Source organism: Harpia harpyja, chromosome 5 (assembly GCF_026419915.1).
Source record: "Harpia harpyja isolate bHarHar1 chromosome 5, bHarHar1 primary haplotype, whole genome shotgun sequence".
Taxonomy (NCBI): Eukaryota; Metazoa; Chordata; class Aves; order Accipitriformes; family Accipitridae; genus Harpia; species Harpia harpyja.
The window spans coordinates 31,459,152-31,472,330 of record NC_068944.1 but is presented as its reverse complement, the minus strand read 5'-3'; the positions used below and the strand labels follow the sequence as shown (position 1 = coordinate 31,472,330).

The window sequence follows — 13,179 nt, the reverse complement described above, 5'->3', positions numbered from 1 at the left end:
AGGAACTCCCTGAAAAAGTCCGTTATGGCCATGCTTTTGGGAAGTATGTGGAGGTCGTTCAGAAGTAAGATAGATAGGCAGGGCAGGCTGGCAGGCAGTAGACCATTTTGAGATGCACTGCGCTAGGCTGTATTAGTATGAGAAAGTCTAGGATTTTTTATATACATTCTTGTTCACCATCTACTACAGGCATTTCTTTATTAACTAAATCTGCAGAAAACACTCCTGTAGATGAGGAAGATCAATGTCCGGAGTTACAGAGCTCATACAGAAGTAATGAGCTGCTTGATTCTCTTGAAATTTAGAACAAGTTGTGGTTCAGTGGAGGACTGGGAAAAAAAACCACATTAAAATGTGTCAGACAAAAAAAAACCACCACCAAAACCGCCCAAGTTTGTATTGTCATTATTTTGTGCTGCACTTTCCTATCTCTTATTTTGTGATTTTACTTGTAGTGGGCTTAAGGGAGAGAGAAGACTTCTGTATCTCAGCGATTCAGATAACTAAAGCGCTGCTTGACCTTTCAGATATTTACCATCTCAGCCATTCTCTGCTGGGTCTCAGTCCTACAGCTCTAATTTACATGGGTAGTCTCATTAAAATAATCAGATGTTATTTGTCAGCTCACATTGGTAACAGCTAAGGACTCATGCCGTATTTTTGAGAACTCATGATTTTCAGACCAATCAGTTGATAATAACTGATTTGATTGTATTCAGAAGGCTGCAGTGGAAATGAATGTTAATGACAGCTTATTCCAGAGGTTTGCTTAGACATGTTGACAAATAACGACAGTATTTTATTTATTCACAATTCTTATGAGTCTCAGATACGCCTAAACCTGTTCATTAATAGATGGCAGCTGTTCCTTAACAATGCTTCTGGTTGCCAGTGAACTATTAGTACTTATGAGTCAGTCCCCAAAAAACCAACCAAAACTAAAAAATACCACCCAGAATGCAGTTAGTATTTGCACTTTTGTGTTGTTTGGTTTCATGGCTTGACAACTAGTACTCTTCTCAACTAGCTTTTTAAAAAAATATTAAAGCCTCCATATTTCTGTCCTTGTGGGTGTGGTGGTTGGTATTTTTCTAAACTAGGAGCAGAAGGAGGGAAACTGTATTTAAAAAAAAAAGAAAAAACGAGGTTTTTCCCTTTTCTGGGAACTTATGTTCTGCGTACCTCCAAAGAGTGATTGACTACTAAGATTATTTTAATATAATATTAAATAAACATATATCTGCTGAGCAGAGAACAGTCAAAATCCATTTAAGACCTTGCCCTGGGCTGTTGAGAGTAACATTTAATGTTTAACAGCTGGATGTCATTTGAGATGAACATTTGGAAGTAGTAGGCCTCAATTCTGTCCTTCCTTCATCTCTTTACCTTCCTTTCCTATGGCAACAAGATTTTTGAGGTTACACTGTGTGTCCTATTCTTTTGCTCCTAAAGTACCTTTGGAACTTGCTCGCTGATTTTAAACAAATGTGAGAGGTCAAACTAAAAGATAATTAAGCTCCTAAGAAGTTCCGTGAAAAGAAGGTGCTGGCTGGAGGAGAGGCAGAGTACTCTGCAGAAGGAAAGTCTTCAGCGTTAGTTCATACAGTGTGAGACAGAGATGACCACACAGAGAGACTGAAAAATGCTTCAACCAGCCACTCCAGCTGGAGCTTGCATCACAGATATCAAATTTAATTCACTTCAAGATCCAAATCCATAGGAAATCGGATTTCATTATTGCCAAGCTTCATAGAATTGTTAGTTTGTCCAAAAGATCCCTGTGTCTCCAGCAGTGCACATTCAGTGTTTATTATCCTCAGTCATGCATGGAGCCCCAGGCTTTATTTGCCCTTTATTTATCTTGTACTGACCACAGAATATTAATTACTTCATGAGGTTTTTCATAATGCTCGTAATGCTGTATTTTAGATCTATTTTAGATTTTTATCTTCATAACATTCTTAGTAACATTAGGTAGTATACTCAGCATTGCACACATGGGAACTAAGGTACAGAGATTAAAGCAAAGAGGATAAATGGTACCAACTCAGTGCTGGTGTAATGTAGGGCATAATTTTACTACAGTATCTTGTTTAATTAAAAAAATGTCTGTTCTAGACATTGAATGACTCAGATATTCTTCTGGAAACACTAGCATATAATTAGGTCATGTAAATCAAAACTTAATCATAATGTTTGAATATAGGGGTTGAGATTCATCTCAGCGTGCAACCTTAGCCAGCTAAAATTTCCATGACTGGTCTGGTGTGGTTGTCTATTCAATGGAAAGAGATGCATCTTTTTAGGATAAAATTGTGTCCTGGAGGTGCCTTTCCCCATTGATTATACAGTACTCCATATCTCAGCCTATATGGTTTCATATGATTAAAGTTAAATAAATTAAACTCCAGGAGACCAAAGGGATGTTACACACTTGACTTGCTACTGGCATTTGCTGCTTCTGCAAGATCCTGACTTTGAAGCCTGATTGCTAGGGCTTTTGAGGTGGAACTATATTAATCCTTACACAGACGATCTGTAGGGTTAAGGAACCTCAGAAGTAACACCACAGCTGTCTTCTCAAGTTTGTGAAATAACTAATTGCAGTAGAGCATTGTTATAGTCTCCATGGTATTAACAGATGAGGGAGGTAGAGACCCACACTTTGCCAGTGGGTTAGATGTGTTTTAGACATTGTGGGAATAGCAGGATTTAGGAGTAAGGACTACATCCCCGTTTCTTGAGGAGGGTGCTCCGCAACAGTTAGATCCTGCTGTGCCTGACCCCACACCCTCTCCTGTTCCTCTCCCTGCCCCCTCCCCCCCCCCCCCCCCAGTGATTGCTTTCCCTGCTAATATATCCCTAGCTCTTGCTTGATACTGCTTGTGGCCTGTCCTGCCCATTCCTGTTGCGAGAGGACTGTCTTGCATTTTGAACAGGTAATTTCAACCCTAGAATTATGGAATTCAGAGAAAATACAGGTCAAGAAAACAGCAGGACTGATCTTAATAACCGAGCTCTCTCTACTGGTAGTTCAGGTGCGGAAGTCACATGAACTTGGTTGCAGAAGACCTGCTGCCATGCTTTGCCAGTCTTTGTGAACTATCACTGTTAAACATAAACAAAATTATTGTGGTCATTAACTATGATAATTTTGTCATTGGAGAGAATAAAAATGCCTGGAATTTCAAGAAGTTATAAATAATAGAAACTTCAGTTACAGTCCCTTCTGCTTGTTTCCCTAAAGCCCATAGTTTTCCTACAGGCACTCCAGATGTGCCTTTGATGGGGGCATTGAAATACATAGAGTAAAATTCTTCCAAACCCATAGTGAACCCCACCTCCAAAATAACTAAAACAGTATCAAAATACCAAGAAGTGGTGCCAGAGTAGGTGAATCCAACTTGGTATGACACTGCTAATCTGAGCAGTTTTCCAGCAAGGAAAGGACAGCTGATCTTAACTAAGATTTATAAATTTACTCCATTAGAAGCCATTCAAAGAGCTTCCCTTATTTTTTTAATGATATTTCCCTTTGTATACCAGCTTAGCTCTCTTTACCTGATGAAAAAAAAAAAAGGAGGGGGTCAAAAAACATTTGGGATCTCAGCCATCTCATCACAATTTCTGTGTCTACAAGTTACCTATTTGTTGCGCGCCAGTGATGCAAACTGCTTAGAGCTGGGGAGGAGAGACAGCCAGCTGTAGAGACCCGTCTGTTCATCCTGTATGATTTTCTCCACTGATTCTGCAGGAAGCTTAAAACCAGCTTAAACAGATGCTTACCTGTTAGGTAAGACATGTCTCCTGTGCTATTTAACAGGAAAAACTAGTATTTGATAGCAGGAAGTTTCAACATCTCAACTAAAATCACTGCATGGTGCAGCAGTATCTATGTCTGTGGCAGTATTTTCAAAACCCCACTTTGCCCAAGATGCTGAAGTGGAAACTTGAGCTTCTTGGTACCATTTTGGTTCTTCTCACCTTTTCACAGTTTTCTGCTGTTTGTTGGCTGGCTTGTCAAGGAGTGAGTTCTAACAGGCTAAGCTGAAATGGGAGCTGGAATTGTTAGTGTTCAGGGAGCCCTGAAGAAAGAATGCTGTCTGCCTTGTTCTCAGAGGTGGGAGAGATTTACATACCTCCCTGCTGTAATTTCAGGAGAGGAGAGTGCCCCACCTCTTCCAAGGCTTGGCTGCAGTTGAGCACTATGTTGGATTGCTTGATCGTTCTTTCAGTGCTTTATGCAGGACTCATAGTATCTCTTCAGGTTATGAATGTGCACTTTTTAAATATGTGTATAGCACATTTGCTTAAATGAATCCCAGGCTCTTATTTGCTTGATGAAGATCCTGTATGAAATAGTCTTATCAAACTGAAGTGATTTTTAAAGTCCTCAACTTTTAAATGGCTTTTAAAACAAACTATTACCTTTTCTTTATTTGTGGAGAGGTGGTTCTTGTCTTTCTGTCCTGGCTAATTTGTTGATGAACTACTATCAGGTAATGATTTTACAGATTATATGAACCATTTCGTTGTCAAATAGGTTTCACCATTCTTAATCACTTACAGTACTGAGGATCCTTGCTAAGGATACATGAACAGCTTACTTGCCACCCAAAAGTAGTATTAAGTAGTAAAATAATTGCAATTTAGCATCTTCAGTGTTTAAGGAACATGCAAGCTTCTCCCCTTCAACTGAAAGCATGAAGTTAGATATAACCTGCAACACTTTCAAATTACCTGTTTCCTCTAAAGTTAAGTAAGTGAAACCTGAATTCTGAAATTGTTCAAACAGGGATTTTTCTAGAACTCACTTACTACTTCAACTGAATTTTTTTCTTCTGAAGAAAAAGCAGGGGTGAAACAAAGCCTATGTCCTTCGTCTATGTCCACAATAATCAATGCTTAGTGTTATTTCTTAGTCTCAATAGAGTGAATTTAAATTTCTTATTGTACCATTATCTTCCAAAGCTTTCCCCCCCACCCCTCTCAGAATCTTATCTCTAAACCAGAGTGATGTCTTGTTCCTTGAGATGACAAGGTTATAGTTGTGTACTTTTGATTCTGCCTTTCTCCCTCTCTTAAAAAGGTCTTCATACTTTACACTTACTGTCTACACTTGAAGACTATCAAATACTGTCTCCACCTAGCACAAATCATGATGGCTAATGCCTGTACTCAAGCACCTTACACAACTGTGTAAAAAATTAAAACAAGTCAGAAGGTATGAAGCTGCATGTTGGAATTTGAGCAAACTCTCAAGGGTAATAAAAATGTTATGCTCTATTGGTTCTTGTCACTCCAACAAAAAAACAAGTAAAAGTGCACATGCTGTTATCTCTTCATACATGATTTATATGTGACTAATGACAAGTAATTCCTAAAATCAGTAAGTCACAATCTTCCAGTACCCCAGAGTCAGAACAATAAGTGTTAATAATTTTATTGATGACATCTTTGGCATCCACCCTGAGGTTTAGACTCTACGATACATTTCCTGCCCTCTGCTCCTGCCTCTATCCATCACTTCTGATCCCTTCCTAGGTGTTTCATCTTCTTGCCCAGCAGCATGCACTGTAGAAGCCTCCCTGGGTCCCTGCAGCCCCAGGGAGGAATGGGCTCAGCTGCGCTCTTCATGGGGATGGCCTTGGCACAGGCTAACCAGCACACCAGAAGAGCTAAAACCATGGCTACAGAAGGAAAAAGGAAACAAATTTCATGCATCTTCTCCAGAATTTTAGGTAGCATTAAATATTCTCAGCCAAGGAGGCATACGGCTTATTGTAACATGGGGGAACCTTTTATTTTCTCCTTGTTTTGATTCAGCTGAGTAATTTCAGGCGAACCTTTCTGGATGTCCTCAATGTTCAAAGACCTTGTGACATTGTATGTGTAAGTTCTCAATTCTGAATAATGATAAGCATTGTATTAGATGATGCCTTTTTTTCCTCCTCTTCTTTTTTTTTTTCCTGTGCTTTGAATTTCTTAGGCAGCTGTCCTCTCTGGAAGCTTCTCTTTATTGTCAGAAATGGTTGTTTATGGCTGTTGGGTTTGGGTTGAGAGAGGAATGTGGTGAATCCAGTGGTTGCACTTACTTCTCTGTGTATCATTACATACTTGGTAAACCTGCCAAGAAGCAGGCAGGAGAATGGCAAGTAGCGAAGTTAGGACTTTTTTTTTCTAGGCAAGTGACAATATTCTCTATGTCTTTGTGCCTCAGTTCAGGGTTCAGTGTTCATAGTTTTAGAGTACAAGATTGCAACATGTACTCATACTGTATTGCACAACTGGGTTTGATTGTTTCTCTGGTCAGCACTAATTATCTAGTTGAGTTTATTGCTGAAAGGAAGAGTCCTGGTTTTACTGATTTTTTTTTTTTTTAAATCTGCTTTTGCAATCAGTACATAAATGTTTTACAAGGGCGGAGTGCTATTTTGATAGTTTATCTTTATAAAGACTGAGTTGTTCCCATTTGGGGATATTCCTGGTTATTAAATTGAGGCAAGAAAATAGAGAATTTTAGTGAATTTCACAAAATAAGTTAACATCCTTTATAACAATTAATAATCTGTGTCTTTTTTAATGGGTACTGATGTTCTATATTTCCCTATTCCTTTCAACTGGATTTTTACACCCCATGCTCAATACTTCAAAGATCAGTGTACTTAACTGCAAATTAGTGAAAATTGGTGTAGTCAAAAGAAGGACCTGTGCATCTAGAACAATTCATGTGAGTAAAGATTTACAGGATCAGTTCATATGGTTTGTAGTGTCTCCTCAAAAGACACTTTCTATCATCTGTCACCTTCAGAGTTAGGAGAGATGTTTGAGGCAGCTAAAGAATGTAAATATACCAAGCTGGGACTTGCATGGGCATCAGTTTCCATCTAATTTATTAGAAAACTGTAATCTTTAATTAAATATTCAAAGGAAAAATATATCCAGGGACCCACCAAATCCTTTACATATTAAAATAAGTGAAAATTCAAGCTTTTCAACTGTTGTGTTCTAGTTACTTAAGTGTTTGCTTTTGTTTGTTTTACAGAAATCCTGTGTATTATATGACTTAGATGTTGTGGCTCTAAATGAAAGTAAGAAGAGAACCTGCTGTGCATTCTGAAATACTGTTTTCTTATTCCGTTTTCTTTTCAGAAAACATTAACTATTGCAAAGCAACATATAAGATTTTAAAAGTGAGCCTGTAATCCCAAAACACAGTATTTAAGCATCCTTTGTGTTACACAAACTTTGTTGCCAAATGTTTTGATATGTTTATATTATAGTTTCATATTTTTACTGTGAAGTTAAAACAATTATCTGACTTTGGAATTATTAGATGCATCACAGGATGACTGCATTTGCATACAAATGTTTGCAGGAATGAAATCTAAGTGTATTAATTTGCTTTTATTAAAAAAAAAATCCTGACTTTTTTTTTCTGTGTTACTTATACCAGATTTGTAATGTAATGAACATTGACATTATCAAAGAGGCAACCTTCTGATATATGAAATCACTTATGCTATCCCCCAGATAACACCTCTTTAAGTAGCTGACATTTACTGCAGTCCCCCAAGATAATTTTCTGGGAATTTTTCGCTTTGTTTCTTTCATATCCGTTTCAGAAACATATGTGTTACTTGAATACCCTTGAATAGGGAAGCTGCAAAGTTTAGGGCTGAGATAAAAGAATAAGCCATATACAAGATCAGTATGTTACTGAACCTCTCTTAGAAGGCAGAAAACACGGAACAAAGAATGCATCCAGTAATAATTATCTTGCTAATATAAACTTTTATCATTCTATAAAATAATTCACACAGGTGTTAGCAGCATACCTGCATTTTCAAATGTTCCTTCTGTCATAAATGATCACAATATTAAAAAGGTATGCAGTGCTTGTTTGATATTGTGAGATATTTATGTTATTTTCTTAAAGTATAAATACATCAGGTATCTGGTTCTGCTCATTTAGATCTGTTTTATGCTGGTATGTAGTATCTTTAATTTCAGTGGAGGATATCAGATTTTATTTAAATTTAAATGAGGGCAGAATCAGGATGCCAGTTTTCTTTAATCAAAAGCAAAGAGAACACAAATCAAACCTGCAGGACACACACAAAGCAAACACAAGTTGGGAAATCTGAAGAATTGTGGGGATTATATTGTCTTTTTATTAATTTTTTTTTTGCCTGGGAGATGTGGTTCTTGTTGATAATTAAATTTAATTGTTTTATCACCATTTGTGAATGAATAATACTACTGTGCAAAACTGTGTTGTGAGCTATCCCAGCACATCCCGAACAACTAACTCCACTGGCTTATCGTTCTGGAATGTCACTACACTCCTAAAATAAGTCTGCTTATTTTTTGAGGGCTGTTTGTGGATTGTCATAATATCAAATTATTATTAAATTTCATATTGAGACAATGAGCCCAACTGGAAAATGCTTTCTGAAGCACATGGGACCTAATGTGCCTGAGCATACTGCCAGGTTACTGTGCTACGAGGCCATGTAGTGTACTTGCAGAAGGGGTGCAAAAGGATGGGAAGGGCTACGTGTTTCAGCCGCTCCTGACTACTCATCATGGTCAGTCACTTCTTAAGCTAGTGTTTAGCGAAAAACCTGAAAACAAGGAACTAAGGATAATCCCTGCCTTAGTTAAAACCATAGCAGAGGAAGAAAATAGTGCTGGAAGGGATTTTGAGAGGCTGTCTAGGTCCTCGTCTTATTTCAGCATCAGATCAGCTGTCCCTGCTGTACTGCAAGAAGATGTTTACAGACCTGCAGTGATGGAGATCTCAGGGTCTCTCTGAGTGGTGTACAGTCCTCACTTAACTGGTTTGGCAAGCAGGAAGTTTCCTAATACCTAACCTAACTGGTACACATGGAAAGCAGGTTCTCCCTTTTCTTTTGATGTAGGTGAACACCTCTGCCTGCCCCCTCTCTTCTCTTTAGGCCAGAGGTCTCCTGTCCCTTATACCTTCCCTTGTAGTTTGGGTTTTCGGAATCTTTTGCCATTTTTGTCTCTCTCCTCTTGATATTTTTGACTTGGTTCCCAACTATCCTGGAGTGTAGACCTGAAAACTGAGCAGACTATTCCAGTTTAAATAATAACTTCTGGACAGACTAAAATGATTTATTTGTTGTCTTATTTATTATACTCCTATTTATGCAATCCAGCATCAGCATAATGCAAGATAGCCTAGCACTGCTCATGATCCATTATTTCTTTCCTGAAGAACTGCTTTTTTATCCTGGTATGTACTTGTGCAGTTGATTATTCCTTTGTATGTGTAGAACTTAATGTTTCTCCTTATTTGGTGGCATTTCAGTTTCTCCAATCTGCCAAGATCCTTCTGAATCGTAATGCTGTGCTCTGGCATAGTTGGAGCCTCTTCCTGTAGATACGGTCTCCAAATGTGAGTAAGTGTACCCTGTTCAGTCACCAAAGATGTTCATGAAAGTACTGAATAGTTCTGGATCCAAGACAAATCTCAGTGAAATCCTGTTCAATGTATCCTTTCAGCTTGGGAGTACTAATTATTTCCAAATAATTTTGCACTAATTTTATATACTTGTCTAGACCATTATTTTTTTTCGGTTAAGAGCATATTATATGAAGCCCTGTGATCCTCACTTTTTCTACCCTATCCATGAAGCCTGTTACTAACTGATAGAAGTGGATTAGATTGATCTGATATTATTTGTTACTGACAAACCAAGGCTGTTGCTTCTCTTACCTTTACTTTCTAGATTCTTGCAAATGGTTGGATTACCTACTGAAATTTTTTTTTTTTTTTGAGTAGAAATTCAGCTAACCAGTTTGTAGAGCTCTTTCCTTCCACACTTCGAGAGGTATGCAATCCTTTTCGAGTTAATCTGGAACCTCACCCATTCTCTGTTGATTCTTGGAGCTCATCAGTAGCAGCTCTAACATTGCTTGAACCCTAAGGGAGTGTCATCAGGTTCAGTCTATCCAAAAATCTTTAACTTCACTAAGTATTTTCCAGTCTATTTCTTCATTTTTCTAGCCTAAGCTCTTAGGCTTTTGTTAGTGGTGCTAGTAGTGAAATCACATCTGCCTTCTTCAAGTGAAGACTGAGCTTAAAAAAAGTCATTAAGGATACTGGCATCTCAGCATCACCAGTCATTAGGTGATGATTAAATAGATTTCCCCCTCTATGGAATAACAGACCAATTTTTTCCTTGGTCTTCTCACTATGCATCTTTCCAACATCCTTCCTGTCTTTTAAATCCAATTTTCTAACATACTGGGACCTTATCTTTCTGGTTTTGTCCATACATAGTCTATACATTTATTCATAATTTAGTAATTTGACCTACTTTCCACCTTCTTCCAGGTCATTGAAGATCTTAAGATTCAGCCAAGTTAGTCTTTATTTCACTTCCTCTCCTTCCTCTGTGTAGATCAAATTCTGCAGTTTTGCCTTTAGCAGTGGATCTCCGAACTTGCAGAAGTTTAGCTACTAGTTCTGAGTTTAAGCCTCCATTTAGTTCCTCCTCCACTTCCTAACAATGAAAATAGGTAAAAGAGGGTCAGATTGATTCGTAGTTTTAATTTCTTCTCTGTATCACTAATCAGAATTTCAAATACAGGAATTTCTTCTATAAATTTTCCTTCTTGCAGTGTTTTCTACTACTTGTGGCTTAGGTATGATTCAGTCACTGGCCCACCTTAGGGAGATTCAAATATTTAGGTTCCCATGCAATGTTTGCAGGATGTCTCACCCCTGCTTGCTGATGCAACATGATTCACCTAACACTCCAGGTAGCGTGAGTGCTCTCCTCTTCACATCTTTTGCTCTCCTGGAGCAAAACAACTGCCTTTTTGTAAGGATATGCATTGTGGACTACGTTCACAGGAGTGTGCCACTGGGGAAAAACCACCTATGTCACTAGAAGGGACCAAAAAACCTCCCACCAAACTGGAACATTCTGTGTTTGGAGGCATTTTCCCGGCTAGAAAATGGGCTGTAAGTTGAAAGCATCATCATTTAGTTCTCTCCAAAGCTGGCTGGATGATAGTGTCACACAAATTCCCACAGATGGAATTTTTAGAATAAATAAAGGTTAAATAAGGGATTTGACTGGAACAGGGAGGACACCTCCTACAGTGAAATAGAAGATAAAAGGTGAATGTTCACACCAGACCCTCAGATCTCTTTGGAATACCTTGCATGAGCAAAGATTGCTTGGATTTTGCCAGTAAGACAGGAATAGTATTCTCTTTCAAAACATTAGATGCACAGACATCAGCTATATCACATGCATTGCTCTCTTTCCCCTTTCCCCCTCACCCCAGAGAAAGGTAGGTATTTAGGATCTGATTCTGAAATGATCACTGCCTCTCCTGTTGTTTCCCATTGGACTTGTAAGTATTTATTATGAAAATCAGGCCTTTGATATAAAGGCAAATCATATGCAGGAAGAAGGAATGCAAATTCATGGGGGCTTTTAAAGAAATACTGACTATGATGGCTTCACATGAAACTTACTGTATAAGGCTCAGAGTCTTATTTGGTGTATGCATACTACAGCGTAAAGCAAGTTACCAGATTCATACCAAAATCAGTTTGTTGTGAACAGCTCCGTTTCAAATGTTAGCATAGATACAAACTGATGATGATCCAAAATACTTTAAAAATCATTTTATTGGCAGTGGAATAAATATATACTAGAGATTTTACAGCCTGCTGCATAAATGTGTTGTGAAATCAACATGAAAGTAAGTCAATTCAAAATGCATTTAAGAATAATTTCAGGAATTATTCTGAGTCCCCCTGCCACTGCTTATGGTTTTATGGCGACAATTTGCTCTTGATGCATAAAGACTGTCTCTGAACACGCCTGAACTGCACGTACACAAAAACTAAGATGCTGTGTCAGTGAGGCCCTGGTCCTGAGGTGGATCTGTGCACAGGGATTCCTCTTGAGGTCTGATGGCTTCGTTAGCATTTGCACCAGGAGGAGACTCTGGTAAGAGATCACACTAAGGGATTAAGGCATTGCTAGACATCAGAGAAATTATTATATCTAAAGTGTTAATTATACATAACATGCCATTAAAACAAGAAATCGTCTGAGATTCATATGTGCTGGTGATTTGAATATGGTGTATGTAGTATTAGAATATATTTCAAGGAGGTTGAGCTATAGTACAGTTAGGACACGTAACAAAGTCACTCTCAGAGCTCCAGTGGGACACTGAAATAGTAGTAAGCTTTATGATGTCTCTTTGCCTGGAAATAACTGAATGAAATTTAGATAGTATCTAGAAGTTACACTTTTTAAAAACACATTTTGTTCCAGTGGCATGAGTAAGAGTGGGTTGGGTTTCCACTGGTTGGAGAGAACACAAACACAGTTATATGAAGACAGACTTAAAAGCCACAGGACATCTAAAACCATCTGAAGAATGAAAAAATCTCTAAAGAATAATCAGCAGTAACTATTTCTGTGTGAAAGATGCATTTCTTCCCAGACAGCAGAAGTGCATGATGTCTGAGAGAAGTGTATGCTGTGAGATGGTATCTATCCTAGAATTAATGGTACTCAAGATAGTGTTTAAAAACAATTCTTGACAGACTAGTGCTTCAAGTCCTGGTGAATCCCAGTCTGAGCTGATGTGCTTTGCCTTACACACTGCACCAAATAGCCTCGTCAAACCTGAATGAGTTAAAACCTTGCTTTTGCTTTCCGTATTTCAACAATAATGCTCTTAGCTATTATACTACTTAGCACTTCAATAGCTTAATTCACTTGAGCTGTTCAAAGCACTCGGTGAACTTTGTAAAAGGGAAGCTACCTTGAAAAAAAATCCAGTGTCATATTGTTAAAGCTGACTATTCTGGGAGGTAGGATCTAACAACAGCATGACTCAAGTGAAGAGAACGAAGGTTTTTCATAGTGCTGGGAAATCCCGGTGCCAAACTGCGTAGCTGAAGTATGGACCCACATCAGGATGAGGTGCAAACCGACCCAGATCCATTTAAAACAAGATGATTTGGGTTTTCTGTAATCCTGTGTGCCGACTGGCTTCCACGGTCTTTGTTTCATCTTGGAGAGCATGGATCAAGTCCCAGTCTCCATTTGCAGCAGAGCAGAACAAGAGCGCGTCTGTCTCAGCACCAGCAGTTACAAAGGCACGCAGCGG

At 38.4% G+C, this 13,179-nt stretch overlaps 1 protein-coding gene across 1 annotated transcript in view; it reads left to right on the top strand.

The window, feature by feature from the left end:
• The window catches only part of LOC128142223 (ras-related protein Rab-10-like), a 34,246-nt gene extending 25,777 nt beyond the window's left edge, over positions 1-8,469 (top strand). Inside the window, exon 6 of the mRNA XM_052788155.1 lies at positions 7,046-8,469. Within this exon, the coding sequence (XP_052644115.1) occupies positions 7,046-7,120 (75 nt within the window). The 3' untranslated portion in view covers positions 7,121-8,469. The remainder of the gene's footprint in view (positions 1-7,045) is intronic.
• The last annotated feature ends 4,710 nt before the right edge of the window (positions 8,470-13,179 follow it).